The sequence below is a fragment of the Eulemur rufifrons genome, chromosome 20 (genome assembly GCF_041146395.1).
Source record: "Eulemur rufifrons isolate Redbay chromosome 20, OSU_ERuf_1, whole genome shotgun sequence".
In the NCBI taxonomy this organism is placed as follows: Eukaryota; Metazoa; Chordata; class Mammalia; order Primates; family Lemuridae; genus Eulemur; species Eulemur rufifrons.
In genome coordinates this window covers 14,529,525-14,545,542 of record NC_091002.1, presented here as the reverse complement: position 1 = coordinate 14,545,542, position 16,018 = coordinate 14,529,525, and the positions used below count along the sequence as shown (strand labels likewise).

Sequence of the window (16,018 nt, the reverse complement as noted above, 5' to 3'; positions counted from 1 at the left end):
TAGTGTGATACTTCCGTAATCATTTTGTGCTGAGATTGACACATTTACAGGAAGTTTGGTCACTGGTGCCAATTCAGCAGACATACTCCACCTCCTTCCCAAACAAATCTCCTGCTTTGCCTCCTTTCTCTCAGCCCCGCCCCATACAAACTTCTAATCATTGCTTTATGCCTCTGCCCTCACCTGTTACATTCGCGCCCATAGTCTATTCCACTTTAAACCCATGTCTCCCTGTTAATACCTCCCACTAGCGTACTAATGATTACGGATGCCTAAGACAGAAGTGACTTGAAACCCAGCTCTCCTATAAGAGCCACGAGGACCTGGCCGTGATTCAAGCCCAGATAACATAAGCCAAATCACACACTCAGCGGTGAAGGCATTTTTCAAGTCCCCACCCTTGTGTGAGTGAAGGTGGAACAAAGATTGTGTGACTACATTGTTTAAACACAGGGAGATGACTGCATTCCCCTCCACTTCAGTTTCATTTCTTAATTCTTTGCCAAGCCCCGGACCTCCGACTCTACTTCTTTTGTGATGTTTCCTCTTACTTAGGGAATGCTGAAGGGGAGGATGGGGGAATATGTTGTTTTAAAGAGTTTGGGATTTTATCCTGTATGCATGGAGGGCCACTGAGAGGTTTTTAATGAGGTCAGCTTCATAGTTTTGTCTTTGGAGGTAAGTTCACTCTGATGGCAGAGATGTGGGTACACTCAGTGTCCCCTCCAGGAGAGCAGTGGTCTCTCTGGGCACATCTGGGTCAATCCAAAGCTGAGAGGGGCAGAGCTAGGGTATCTTAGGGTATCAAGACACTAGAATAAAGGCAGATACACAAGCTTTGTGTGTTCTGGCCTAAAAAGCAAATTGTATTAAATCAGCCATGCTTTCTAATCTTTGTCCCACCCTGGTAAACACAAAAGGATCACCTTGAGGGAACTCGAATAATTCTAAATGGAGCTTTGTGGATAATAATTATTTACATTTTCCATATATGATATTCTTATAAAAATTAAAAATAAAAACAATAATACATGATATATGAGAAGAAAAATAAAAACAGTATTTTAAATATCAAATTTGTGTAAAATTTTCTGATAACATGTCTGTGATTTTTTTTTTTATTTATTTTTTGAGACAGAGTCTCACTCTGTTGCCCAGGCTACCGTGCTGTGGCATCAGCCTAGATCACAGCAACCTCAAACTCCTGGGCTCAAGCAATCCTCCTGTCTCAGCCTCCTGAGTAGCTGGGACTACAGGCATGTGCCACCATGCCGGGCTAATTTTTTTTTCTATATATATTTTTAGTTGTCCATATAATTTCTTTCTATTTTTAGTAGAGACGGGGGTCTCGCTCTTGCTCAGGCTGGTCTCGAACTCAAACGATACGGCCGCCTTGGCCTCCCAGAGTGCTAGGATTACAGGCGTGAGCCACCATGCCCAGCCTGTGACTCTTTTTTTTAAGTGAAAAACTAGAGCTTGCTTCCTGGAGTCTAACTTTTTTTTTTTTTTGAGACAGAGTCTCACTCTGTGGCCCAGGCTAGAGTGAGTGCCATGGCGTCAGCCTAGCTCACAGCAACCTCAAACTCCTGAGCTCAAGCGATCCTCCTGTCTCAGCCTCCCAAGTAGCTGGGACTACAGGCATGCACCACCATGCCCGGCTAATTTTTTCTATATATATATTTTTAGCTGTCCATATAATTTCTTTCTATTTTTAGTAGAGATGGGGTCTCGCTCTTGCTCAGGCTGGTCTCGAACTCCTGAACTCAAACGATCCGCCCACCTCGGCCTCCCAGAGTGCTAGGATTACAGGCGTGAGCCACCGCGCCCGGCCTGAGTCTAACTTTTTAATATCAAGTTTTATATTGAAAATACTTCCTGCACGTGGTTCCTGATCAAGACATTTTAAATGATAATCTCTTCAATTTTTGACAGTCATCATAGAGAAAAAAACATTTTTGATACAAGAAGTGATGGTAAAATGTAAAGCCATATTTTTCTGTTTGTATTTTTATGTATGATTTTGTATAGACATATATCATACATGTAGATATGAGCACACAGCTTGGTGTGCTACTGGACTAATTTTCCCAAACATCCAGTACCAGCGCCCAGACCAAGAAACAGAATGATACCAGCATCCCTGAAGCCCCATTCATGCCTTCTCCCAGCAAATACTCTCGCTTCCCTCAACAAGGTAACCACCATGCTGACTTCCGTAAGTGGAATTTATACAGATAACACTTTTTTTATTCTTATTTCAGCATATTGTGGGGGTACAAAAGTTTAGGTTATGTATATTGCCCTTGCCCGCCCCCCCCCCTGCACCCCGAGTCAGAGTTTCAAACGTGTCCATCCCCTAGACAGTGCGCATCGCACTCATTATGTATGTATACACCCATCCCCTCCCCCACCCACATCTGCCTGACACCCGATCAATGTTATTCCTAAATGTGCTCTTAGGTGATGATCAGTGAAACCAATTTGATGGTGAGTACTTGCAGATAACACTTTTTTGAGCCTGACTTCTTTCTCTCAACCTTACATTTGTGAGATTAATTCACACATCATTTTGTATATCAACAGTTCATTCATTCTCAAGACTATGGGATTTTATCGTGTGGAAACACCATAATTTGCTGTCTAGTCTCCTGCTGGACATTTGGGTGGTTTCCAGTTTTTGCCTGTTGTGGTTGTGTGACTATGCACACTCTTCTACATGTCTCTTTGTGTGCCTATGCATGCAGTTCTGCTAGGTCTGTGTATGGGGGTGAAGTTGCTGGGTCACGGAGGACAAGTGATTCCAGCTGACATTCATGCCAAAAGTGCAAAGTGTTCCAGCTATTCTACATTTTTTGCCAACATGTGGTATTGTCAGTTAAAGCCATTATTTTTAACAATGATTCATAAATTTACAGCAGTCGACATTATACTTAAAGGATTAACAGCTCTTTTCTTCTTTTTTTTTTTTTTTAAGTTTTTTTTTTTTTTGAGACAGAGTCTCACTTTGTTGCCCAGGCTAGAGTGAGTGCCGTGGCGTCAGCTTAGCTCACAGCAACCTCAGACTCCTCGGCTTAAGCGATCCTACTGCCTCAGCCTCCCGAGTAGCTGGGACTACAGGCATGCGCCACTATGCCCGGCTAATTTTTCTATATATATTTTTAGTTGTCCATATAATTTCTTTCTATTTTGAGTAGAGACGGGGTCTCGCTCTTGCTCAGGCTGGTCTCGAACTCCTGACCTTGAGCGATCCACCCGCCTCGGCCTCCCAGAGTGCTAGGATTACAGGCGTGAGCCACTGCGCCCGGCCTTTTCTTCTATTAATGATAATAATACAATATTGACATTATTTTCTTTCTTTCTTTTTTTTTTTTTTTTGAGACAGAGTCTCACTTTGTTGCCCAGGCTAGAGTGAGTGCCGTGGCGTCAGCCTAGCTCACAGCAACCTCAAACTCCTGGGCTCAAGCGATCCTCCTGCCTCAGCCTCCCGAGTAGCTGGGACTACAGGCATGCGCCACCATGCCCGGCTAATTTTTATATATATATATATATATATATATATATATTTTTAGTTGTCCATATAATTTCTTTCTATTTTTAGTAGAGACGGGGTCTCGCTCTTGCTCAGGCTGGTCTCGAACTCCTGACCTTGAGCGATCCACCCGCCTCGGCCTCCCAGAGTGCTAGGATTACAGGCGTGAGCCACCGCGCCCGGCCGACATTATTTTCTGATGAGAGAGATGAATGTTGGAGAAGCCCTTGGGTGAGGCTAACCAAGACCTATTCCTAATCAATATCGTTTGTAGCTGTTTCCATCGGAAGAAGCTAGTTCCTTGTGGATTCCAGAGGGAAAGAACGATTGAATGATCGTTCTCTTCTTTGGCTGCTCTATCAGATACTTAAAGGTTTCTGGGAGAGGCCAGGCCTCTTTCTACCCAAGGGACACGTGAAAATGATGCCCTGCACAATTTCTTACGCTATTCCCAACGCACTTCTTCATTCTATCATTTATTTTCCTGGTAGTGTGGGCATAAGGCATCTTGTAATACTAGCACGGAAACTGAGGCTCCAAGGGCGTAAAAGTGATCTCAAAAGATTACAGCGGCAACGACAGGGGAAAGGTAAATTTCCTGACCCACCACTAAGCGCTTTTCCTATCAGGAGACAAGGAGGTGTTGCTGCCCAGTTAGCATACTCTTTAGCTAGAAGGCTTTTTAATTTTTAGAAAAATCAGAGCCTGACCAGTGGCCCCAGAGCGATGAAGAGAAAGCAAGTGACCGCGTCTACAAAGTCTAATTAGGGGTCCTCAACCAAAAACTCCACGAGGACTCCACCCGCGTTTCTGAAGCTGCCCGACTAGGCGATCTCCTGGTGGCACGTGCCCCGCCAAATGGGCAATGAGGGGCTGCATTTGGGCGAAGAGGGTTTTGGGCAAAGCATCTGGATCAGCCCGGCGCTCAGAAAGACTGGTGTGCGATGGGTTCAGCATAGTACCTTCGTGGCAATGCCGGCCCTTCAGACTATCCCCTGCCGCCGGAGCGCGGGGTGCGGGGCGACGCTGAGCTGGCTCAGGCCATGGAACTTCCTACCCTGACAAGGTGCTGGGCTAGTTCGGGCCGGAGCTGTCTAGAATTAGAATTGGGGATGTTCCAACTCTGCCGCCCACGAAGCAGGAGCGACGCTCGATGCTCGGTTCTCGATTGCTCGAGCCTGGCGGCGGCGGGCGGCGCACACGACGGCTGGGGCTCTGCGCTCGAGGGGTCGAGCCTGGCCCGCACCGGCCGCGCTGCGCACTCAGCGGTGACCCCGGCGTCTCAGGCTGGCGGGAGGAAGAGGCCGCGGCTGCTGGCGCGGGGATGTCGAGGAGCTCGAAGGTGGTGCTGGGCCTCTCGGTGCTGCTGACGGTGGCCACGGTGGCCGGCGTGCACCTGAAGCAGCGGCAGGACCAGCAGGTCGGTGTCACGTGACCGTCTCTTCCTGGCCAGTGCGCGGCGGCGGCCTCGGGCCTCCTGTGGTCTCTGTCCGCGTGGTTCGCACACTCCTCCTTGTGTCTTTTCTCCTCAGTCTCTCTTCTGCCCGGCGACTGCGTGGCCCGGCGCCGCCACGCATTTGTGACTGCGGCGCAGCGGCCGCCCAGCTGGGCCCTGGCCTCCGCGGCTCTCCGCGGCGTGTGCAGCCTGGAGGTCCAGGGTAACCCCTCTACTAGCGGCTCCCGCAAACGCACGCTCTTGGGGTGCCCAGCGGTTCTGTTTTCAAGTCGCAGCCAGTCTGCAGTGAAGCCGACCTTTCAGCTTCTCACTTGGGCCTTTAGAAAGTATTGATAGAAGGCAGGCAAGGGCTTTCCTTGGGGTGCTTTCAGCAAGTTACTGGCCTCTTCCCCACCCCCAGGCCCAAGGTTGAGGCCAAAGTCTAATGTGTTTAAGTGCTAATGATTTTATCCCGTGATAAAGGAGGCGCCCTTATACCCACCCTCCGTGCCTTTTGTATTTTTTTTTAAATGCACGCTTTGCTATGGAAACTGTAGACTCTGGTAACGATACCGGCCTCCAGATTTTCTTTTTGGTACTTTTATTTTTGGAAATATACGTGACTCACTGATCAGTGACTGCCCATCTATTCTGTCTCTCCCAGTTGATATTTTCTTTTTTATTCAAGTTGGCAAACGTTTTGTGACCACTGTATGACCAGGTACCTCACTGGGTACTTGGGGAATACAAAGAGAAAGAAACAAAGCTGCTCCAGAGTTTATAAATGATTCACAACAATGCTGAATGTTGAGTGTGAGAACGGGCAAGTAGGTCGTTGGTGAGCTTTCAGAGAGCACGTTGACAGTTGTTGGGGTTGAAACTAGTTTGCCCAGGGTGGAAATAATGAACTGGATGAATCAAGAATAAACAGTCTTGTCTTGATTTGCCTTTCCAGAGCTTTGGGCTGTGCTATGTGTTTGGTATACAGAGATGAAGTAGATGAGGTCTTTGTCCTGGGTGTTCCCAGCCTGTGATGATAAAAGAATTTTGAGGAGGGGGATGGAATGACTGATGAAAAGGGCACAGAAGAGATTGGAGATTTGGGTTTAAAGTGTGGTTCTAAGAGGGTACCTTTTGTAATAGCAGACCGGAGACTTCCCCTTCTTAGGAGGAAAAGGAAAAGAGAGTGATCCCGAGAAAACTTGAGATGGAGTAGAGGATGGTATGTCAGATGTAGTTCTGAGGTCAGTGAAGTCAGTGATTTTTGAAGAGAATTAGGTAGGGATGCGTTAGAGCTTGGTTCTGAACCCTAGCTACTGGTCAGGTGTTCCTGGGAAGTTTTTGCTGTGTGACTAAGCCTTGGCCCCCACCCCATACAAATTAAGCCAGAGTCTCTTGGGGGTGGGGGCCCAGCGTAGGTATGTTTTAAAATTGACCCAGTGGATTTTAACACACAGCCAGGGTTGAGAACCACTGTGTTAAAGAGTGAAAAAGTGGTTATTTGGAAGTTAGAGATGAAGAAAAGATTGACCAGAATAACCTGCACTTATTTTACCTGTAGTCCTTCATTAGGAGCTTACATTCTAGCAACGGGAAATAGGACAAATTTGATTGACACAGTAGATTTATCAGAAGGTTCAAGGAAGCAAGAAATTACATAATGATTGTTGTTTCCTGTCTTCCATATGCTAGGTACTATATTAAGCACTTTATATACATCATCTTTAATCCTCACAGTAACCCTGCAAAAACCAAGTAGTGCTATATGAGGAGCCAGAGTTCTAGGTGTTAGAGTTGTGAAGAGGTTAGAATAGTGAAGAGGTCTTTGGAAGTTATTATAGTAAAGGAGGCAGTTTAGTAGCCAGTAAGAGGAGTGGTTAATAAGGTAGTTAAGTAGAAGTCACAGGAAAGATGTGTGAGGCAATCAGCATAGACATTGAAACCTGGAGGAAGATCTCAAATGATGGGATGGAGTGCCAGATTATACACATATGCTAATGTCTCTGAGAGGGAAGGGTAGGATCAGGGAGGCGGGTGTGGAAGGAATGACTCCAGTGGATGGTATGGGCTTTGTGTGGGGGGGGTATGTAGGTATGTCACGGAGCACAAGGAGCACAGGACAGGAAGACCCGAGGGATGAGAGGACTGAAATAAGCACCTCCGTGTTTGTCCCTCTGGGGATCTTGTCAGGGGTACAGGGTTCAAGAAAATTGGGTTTCAGCTGTCCCAGGACTCTTAAATTTCCCAGCTCTCTCATAATAGTGAGTGAAGCTATAGGCCTGCAGGAGGTCCAGCAAGTAGGTACTAGGTGAGTTTTAAAAAATAGATATGATAATTTTTAGAAAACCAAACATACCCAGGCTGTGGGGCCCTACTGTTATTAATTTTACCTCATAAGGTCACTATTAAAAACTTTAGAGTGTTTGGTGAGCTATAAACTTTAAAATATTAGTTACCAGTAATGACTGAATCCATGTTTTTAAAACTCTCATCTTAGGTGCCAGTTCTACGTTTTGGCATTCTTTACTTGATTTTTTTAGTGCTTATCAAGGTAACTACCATTGATGGGTCTTTGTTTTTACCCCTGGTAGTAGTATTCTTTGTTTTTCTTTCTCTGTCTGTTATGTAATTTTTTTTTTTTTTAAGAGACAAGGTCTTGCTCTATTTGTGGTCATAGCTCACTGCAGCCTTGAACCCCTGGGCTCAAGCGATCCTCCTGCCTTAGCCTCCTGAGTACCCGGGACTACAGGTGTGCACCACCATGCCCAACCAATTTTAAAATTTCTTGTAGAGATGGTGTCTTGCTGTGTTGCTCAGGCTGGTCTCAAACTCCTGGGCTCAAGTGATCCTCCCACCTCAGTCTCCGAAAGTGCTGGAATTACAGGCATAAGCTACAGTGCCCAGCCTCTGTTATATAGTTGATTAATAATTTTGTATGATTTTTACTTTTTCACTTTACATGCTAGAAGAAGCCAGGTTCTTTATTGTATCCTTAATAATTTGTTCAGATTTTAGTAATCTTTTTTTTTTCTCTCGATGTTTATTGTTCAGCTAGGATAATTGCTAACAGGAGAGTAGTTCACAGTGCTGCCATAGTAACTCATCCAGTTTTTATTTTATCTTATTATTAATTAATTTATTTTTGAGACAAGGTCTCACAGTATCTCCCAGGCTGGTCATGAACTGGCCTCAAGTGATCCTCCCACCTAAGCCTCCTGAGTAACTGGGACTATAAGATTACAGGTGCAAGCCACCACGCCTGGCTTTGTCAGATTTTTAAAGCATCAAATATCAATTAAACTTTTAAAGTTCAACATGGTGCCAGCTTTTTCTTTTTTGCTATTTCACATTAAGTTTTCTGTACTAAATGTTCAGGAATGTCTTAAAATATGGTAAGAAGTCATTTCAGTAATAACTGCACACTGCCAAATTTATTTGATTGCTTCTTCGTTGCATTTTATTACATTTTACATTTGTACAGAAAGTTAAAATAGTAATTGGGTATTTGGAATCTGGAAGTTTTAAGTGTATTTTGGTAACACTGTTACTTGGATTTGAATGGCACAAGGATGGGAACCACCTGTTCTGGGTGTTACTGAAATCTGTTTCTTACGTTTTTAGAGGCTTCGTGACGGAGTGATCAGAGACATTGAGAGGCAAAATCGGAAAAAAGAAAACATTCGTCTTTTGGAAGAACAGATTATTTTGACTGGGCAACTTGAAGCAGAAAGAGAGAAGATGTTATTGGCAAAAGGATCTCAAAAAACATGAATTGAATACGAAATATCAGTGGGACAGACAACACTGAGTGTGTGTGTGTGTGTGTGTGTGTGTGTGTGTTGATGGAGAATAGCTTAGTGACATCTTGACCTTTTTTTTGGTCACTGTCCTTTAAAATTTGATCAAATAAAGGACCGTGGATCATATATTCTAAATTACTGGTTTATAAATCCCTTATGTCTGAGTAAAGGTGTGGGCAGACACTCTTCTGAAGAGTTTCTGTCTGTGTGATCCTGGTAGAAGCCCCTTTAAGTTCAGTGTCCAGAGCTTAGGATTGTTACTGAAAAACACTTCTGGACTTGTGAGAAGGAAGGGATGGATAGTAACATCCACTTGAGTAGTTTGATAAGTCGGCACGATGATGAAGCCACCAGAACATCTACCTCGGAAGGGCTGGAGGAGGGGGAAGTGGAGGGAGAGACCCTCCTGATTGTCGAATCAGAGGATCAGGCATCGGTGGACTTATCTCATGACCAGAGTGGGGATTCCCTCAACAGCGATGAAGGAGATGTGTCCTGGATGGAGGAGCAGCTGTCTTACTTCTGTGACAAGTGCCAAAAATGGATACCAGCCAGTAAGGAGCTTCTCAATTCCTTTGATTTGTCAATTCCTGTGTGAAGGTTTGTTTTTCTAACTTGTGAAAGAAACATGAATGTAAAATAGATGTAAATAAAAGGCCAATTATATTTATTATTTACTTGATCAGCTATAAATTTATATAAAACAGACACATTTGTACTAATAAAAATTGTCAACTTCTGTTACATTGGCAAATTAACATTCTTGATGGTAACTCAATAAAAATAAGAAAATTGGAAATCCTGTGTTACTTAAAGAATTAGCCACATTTTTCTAACATGATTATATTATAGATTTGGGGCCAAATTCTAGTCTCAGTGTAGAATTAATGTTCAAGTTCATAAAAATTACTCCTTTAGTTAACTCACATGGAAAACTACTGCTATTTAAACTGCAGTGAGGTCAGAGTTGGCAGACGGAAGGTGTTTTGTGCCCTTTTCAAGGATGAGTCTCTTTTCTTATTTGCTGGTCCCCTTTATCTGCTGGCAAGGGACACACACACAGGCTCCCTCATTGCCTCAATCTTGATATTTGCATCTGCTAACTTCCTGGCTCTTGAGGAGCATGGCTTGCCAGCCGTCATAGGATTCATACCAAAACAGGATTTTTCCATTAGGCAAGAGACTGGTAAAGACATATGTACTCGAATGCTTTGAGTATAGATTTTGTAACTAAGAGAAATTTATATATATGTTATTGTGAAATGGGTCATTTTCTGGTATGTGGAAATGTTTTTGTTAAAAGGGGTTCAACTATTCAAATTAATAGTAACCACAGAAAACAAACCTAGAATTTACTACTTACTAGCTGGTCTTTGCTTCTGAGCTATCTCTTTCTGCTTGTTAATTCTGGGTTCTGCCTGAACATCTCATGATTTTTCCTTTGTCCTCACAGGATAAATTATAAACCTCCCTTTGTGGTCAGGCCCCTGCTAACTTTAGCCTGTTTTATCCCCATATAGACAACTTTGCGGTGAGGGCAAACTTTTTATTCTCCACAAGCAATTCTTTCTTATCCCTAGGACTTAGCACATTTTTGTTTCCTCTCTGGAATGTGCATCTCTACAGCCTCCATGCCCTTCCCCATACACACAGGCACCCTTCTTCATCTGGCCAATTTCTAATCTGTCCCCCCATCTTCCTAATATAGGTTGGGCACGCCTCTTATGTGCCCTCACACTGCCCTGTGATACACATTCTGCTCCTGTGGTTTTCATGCCTCACAGAGCTTCAGCATCGCCTGGGCAACTTTAAAAAATGCAGAGGCCTAGGCCCTGCTTAAGAGAGAGATTCATTTAGTCTAGGGTAGACATAGGCATATTTAAAAAACAAAAAGCAACTCCTCGGGTGATTCTGATGGAGAGTGAGGATGGAGAATTGCTGTGCTGTTGTGATTACCTGTTTTCTTGTAAACCTGTGAGAGCAGGCACCATGTTTGTCTTGAAAGTTATATTCCTGGTTCTTAGCCCATTGGGTGGCATGTGGTGGGAGCTCAGATACTTGAAAGAATGTGTGAAGACACCTGCCTGTAGGAGTCAGGAATGTGACAGATGGAAAATCCAGTTAGAGCAATAATACCTGCTTTTCCAGAACCTTTCTCCTAAAAGTTAACCACAGATCCTAGTGGGCATACACTTGATGTTAGAAGAATAAAAATCTTTCCTTACTCCCTTTCTCACCACAGGCCTGCTCTGTGGGTTGGCTGAAAAACAAACAAATAAACACAGCCTGGGAAACTTGGGAAATCTGGTTGGTAAACTGATTAGATCTTTGGGTTACCACTGCTCTAGATACCTATGATGTGACTTTTTGTTTTTCTCCTAGGTCAGCTGAGGGAACAGCTCAGTTACCTCAAGGGTGATAATTTTTTTAGATTTACTTGTTCCGATTGCTCAGCAGATGGCAAGGAGCAGTACGAAAGGCTGAAGCTGACATGGCAGCAAGTGAGTAAAAAGCTCTCTAGAGTTCATGAGGGTGGTGCTCCAAGGGATTTGTCCGAATGAGTATCGAGAGTGAGAAACATGTATGGGCTTTTGCATTGTTGTGAGGGGCACTTTTTATTTCACAATGAAAATTGGCTACCGATTATGTGGAGAAAGGAGTTCTTGGTGAAAAATACTTGCTGCTAACTTAGTGAATTGGGTTTGAGATTCTTGAAAATCTCACATGATTTCATATATATGTAATAACAAGCTCTGATTATAATTGAAAATGAAGTTCACATTTTTCTGGTTGCCATTTGTAGAACAGTAAAACCATTTTTTAAAATGTAAAGATGGCTACATTGAAAATAGATTTAGAAGAAGTAATGTGACTGATTGCAAAAACTAACATAACCCAGCTTTTCTGCATTTGATCTCAGATGTTTGAATATTTTTTGTTTGGTAAATACTTATGTTCACTTTTAACCATCTCCAATACCGACACCTGAGTTTAAGCCAACTGTAGCCTAAACAGTAGCTTTTTACTGATCCCCAGGTTGTATTAATTTTTTTTGGTTTTGTTTTTATGTTAATATGTGTAATAATGTATAATATGTATAATGAGGCACCAATGTATGTATATTTTTTAAGCTCAAAAAACAGATGAAAAATTAGCCGGACATGGTGGCGCATGCCTGTAGTCCCAGCTACTCGGGAGGCTCTGGCAGAAGGATTGCTTGAGCCCGGGAGTTTGAGGTTGCTGTGAGCTAGGCTGACGCCACGGCACTCTAGCCCGGGCAACAGAGTGAGACTCTGTCTCAAAAAAAAAAAAAAAAAAAGAAGAATTGTGTATTACTTAGTTTTTATGTTCATTCATTGAACAAATACTGAATGCCTATAATGAACCAGGTGCTATTCTGGTGTGGAGACTGCTGTGGTGAAGGAGCCAGCTAAGGCCCTTGCCCCAAGGCAACTGACATTGAACTTTTATTTTAGATAATAAACATAAATAGGATAATTATCCATAGCCCTTTTTGCTTTGAAGAAAATAAACAGGGTAATGAGAAGATTTTAGATAATACCATGTGAGCCACTTATAGTGTTCCTTGTAAATTGTAGTTGCTTTAGCAGCCTTAGACTGTTATCTTAATTATCAGTGCTTTATTAGGACATCTAATGAAATCTGTCAGTGGTGAATTTAGGAAGCCTTTTTTGACATGCCTGAAATTATATTAGTAGAAAATGAAGGGAAGTTTGTATTGAGGGTATAGTATTATGAATGTTGTAATTGGGATATTTATCTCAAAGTATCCATGGGATACTGTGTCTGGGCAAGGTCATATTAATATTAAGAGAGTATTGTTATATGTGCACACAGGCAGATTTGTATTTGACTTGCAAGTAGTTTCTCATAAAAGCTGTAAAATGGAAGAAGAGCAAATATGTGTAAGTTGTATTTTCAAGAATTTGAGTTTTCTGTAGAGATTCTTTTTAAAAGCAATTTGGCATCTGCCTATTATTGCTCTGAATATATATATACATATATATATGTTTAATTTGCATATTTAATTAGACTAACATAACTTGCAAATTATTTTATCACTTCCAAAAGACATACACATGGTGAATAATAGCCTGGTAGGATGAAGCGATAACTTAGATCACACACATCTGGTTCTAGGCAAACTACTGACCAGTGTTTCTAGTTGTGTCTGAAAAAAGCCCATCTTTCGTTGAAGACCTCAAAGAGAATCAGTTTGTCTTGAATAGACTCCATTGATGTCTCCAAATACTTAGTGTATTGGAATGTGGGTTTTCTGTCTTTTTAAACTTTGTATTTGTTGATTTACCAAAGTATAAGCAGAAATGCTTGTACACAAAATCATATTTTGTTTGTATTATAAAATACTCATGGTAAAGAGGTCTGGTTTCCTGACTGAAAGGCCCCTTCCTGTGTCCTCTACCTCCTTGGTGACCCTTGTGAACAAGTTTTATGTATAAGAGAAACTTTATCGAATATTTGGGAAGGGGCTGGACATGGTGGCTTATGCCTGTAATACCAGCACTTTGGGAGACCTAGGTGGGAGGATTGCTTAAGATCAGGAGTTTGAGACCAGCCTGGGTGACAGAGCAAGACCCTGTCTCCAAAAAAAAGAAAGCATTTGGGAAGGATAGGGAGTTTTTACCTTCTTGTCCTGGGACTCATTCTTACGTCACAAATAAAGATACCATGATCTGTGCTCACTATGTTTCTAGGTGTTCTTTGGTGGACACTGAGTGTCTGCTAGCCCAGAGCTAGGCCCTGGCGATACATCGGTCCACAATGCTGGCCTCATTACTGATGAGCTTGGTCTAGTAGCATGAAAGCAGAAAACTAAATGAAATTCATTCGTTTAGATCACAGATTCCATGAGAGGAGAAAAAACAGGTCCTTTATATATTAGTATATAGTTTGCACAGAAAATTTAAGTGATGAAAAGTTATTTTCAAATAAAAATGTGAATTTTAACTTAAGTCATGAAATATCTCAAATATAAAGGAAAGTACTAGAAATAAAATAACAGACAAATAGCTACCACTGAGATTATCAGTGAGTACATGTTTCTGAGGTACTCTCAGAATCTGAGATGGGGCAAAACGCCGTCTTAAGTTCCTTTCTTCCTTCCTTCCTTCCTTCCCTTCCTCCCCTTCCTCCCCTTCCTCCCTCCTTTTCTTTCCTTTCCTTTCCTTTCATTTCCTTTCCCCTCCCTCCCTCCTTTCTTTTCTCTTTCTCTTTCCTCCCCTTCCCTCCCCTCTCCTCTCTTCTCCTCTTCTTTCCTTTTCAACAGTCTCACTGGTGTTTCCCTGGGTAGAGTGCAATGGCGTCATCATAGCTCACTGCAACCTCTAACTCCTTGGCTCAAGTGATCTTCCTGCCTCAGCCAGAGGCACGTGCCACATCACCCTGCTAATTTTTTCTATTTTTAGTAGAGATGGTGTCTCGCTCTTGCTCAGGCTGGTAATTTTCTTAAAGTATTTATTGAACAGTAACTTTTTTCAAATTGTGATGAAATATGCATAGCATAATTTACCATTTCTTCAGTGTACAGTTTGGTGGCATTAAATACATTCACACTGTTGTGTAACCATCCCCACCGTCCATCTTAGAACATTTTTATCTTTGCAAAATGAAACTATACCCATTAAACACTAACTCCCCAGAATATTAACTGTTAAAAGGAAGATTTTGTTGGCTGGTATAGACCTGATACAAAAATAAGTGAAACACATTTGAAAAATCTGTTCATGGGGTTAATTGTGTGGTAGACTGCAAGTATTACAAGTTTAAGGATGGGGGAAATTGGAACTCGGCTAGTGAAGAAGCATCAGAATTACCGGGCCTGTCTGTGTGGCATAGTCATGGGCCTTCCCACAGGACCATTGGGGATTTAATGCTGTGAACACATGTCGGGGCATTAACTGCAATTTACTAGACTCGTAACAGCTATGGGATGCACCTTACAAATAAGGATTAAGGATTCTTTTCTGGATTCTCTGTTTCCTTTTCAATTTCATTGGCCCCAAAATAAGTCATGATTTTTATTAGGTTGAAAACATGGTTTTGAATAGCTCCTATAGTTTTGTCCATTTACATAAAAAATTACATAAATAAAACATCTCTATGAATATAGATGCAAGGAGAGATGTCTGAAAGGGCAGTCACTGAAATTTTAAAAGTGATTAATTTCTTGATGGATTTCAAGTGATTTTTCCTTCCTCCTTTGCTCTTTTCTGTATTACTGAAGTCTTTTACAGTGAGCATCTATTATTTATATTTCTGAAAAATACCTCCCCATTTGGGGCCATGAGTTCCTCCTCTGTAAAATAACAAGCTTGGACTAGATTAGGAGTTTGCACACAGCTCTGGGGGTGTCTTAGTGCCTTCTGAGAATGGGCTGAGTGGCCAGGCCTTTCAGTTCCCTGCCTCATGTCTAATGATGATTTCATTTGAAGAAAGGTTTCTACAGTTAAAAATGGCTAAATCACTGAGTAGATGGCGTCTGACATTTTCAGCTCCAAAATTTAGAGAATCTTGATTTTACCCTCTAAAGACCTTAGAGAAGTAAATATGCAGGGGTCATTTTAAAAATATTTAATAAAGGGTAGCTCCATCAGTCAGAAAATGCTGGCTGAAGTGGGCACCTGCTGGCCAAGTAGTTAGCCCTTCCTTTAGGGCTGCATTGTATAGGGTAGGGACAGTGTTTGAGACAATGCCTGTTTATCAACTGATTGAGTGGCAACTCTGTTGTAACCATCAGTCCAAGCACACATCAGCCCTGCATATGTAACACCTACAGAACAACTGCACAGAATTAAGTGGATTAGTAATGCCTAATGAAAGAAAAAAAGGAAGTAAACTTCTACACTGCTAATATTCCACGATATTATACACCCCTTGTACCCTATTCCTACTGGGAATATAAAACAGAACAAACTTTTCCCCCTCAAGATTAACATCCCTAATCACACTGTTCTCCCAGCCCTTGTTTTGTTTGTGTTTCAGGTTGTCATGTTGGCAATGTACAACTTGTCTCTGGAAGGAAGTGGACGTCAAGGCTATTTCAGGTGGAAAGAAGATATCTGTGCTTTTATTGAGAAACATTGGACTTTTTTACTAGGGAATAGGTAAGGTGATTTTTAAAAATATTATACTTGAAGGAATATTTAAAGAACAAAGTGTACAAGATTTGAGACAGCCTAATGTAGCCCTGTTAGAGATTTAGAGTATTTACTT

The 16,018-nt window shown here is 42.2% G+C and overlaps 2 protein-coding genes across 6 annotated transcripts in view; both read left to right on the top strand.

Annotated features, from left to right (window-relative positions):
- The first annotated feature begins 4,760 nt into the window (after positions 1–4,760).
- PET117 (PET117 cytochrome c oxidase chaperone) lies at positions 4,761–8,735 on the top strand. Its single transcript, XM_069495461.1, has 2 exons — positions 4,761–4,949; positions 8,586–8,735. The coding sequence occupies exons 1-2, from the start codon at positions 4,854–4,856 to the stop codon at positions 8,733–8,735; spliced, it is 246 nt and encodes an 81-aa protein (XP_069351562.1). The 5' UTR covers positions 4,761–4,853.
- Positions 8,736–9,059: 324 nt separating this feature from the next.
- KAT14 (lysine acetyltransferase 14) overlaps positions 9,060–16,018 on the top strand; it is a 37,060-nt gene continuing 30,101 nt past the window's right edge. For all 5 annotated transcript variants that reach the window (XM_069495459.1, XM_069495457.1, XM_069495460.1 and 2 more), the window contains exons 1-3: positions 9,060–9,318; positions 11,147–11,265; positions 15,788–15,909. In XM_069495459.1, coding sequence (XP_069351560.1) covers positions 9,060–9,318; positions 11,147–11,265; positions 15,788–15,909 — 500 coding nt within the window. The remainder of the gene's footprint in view (positions 9,319–11,146; positions 11,266–15,787; positions 15,910–16,018) is intronic.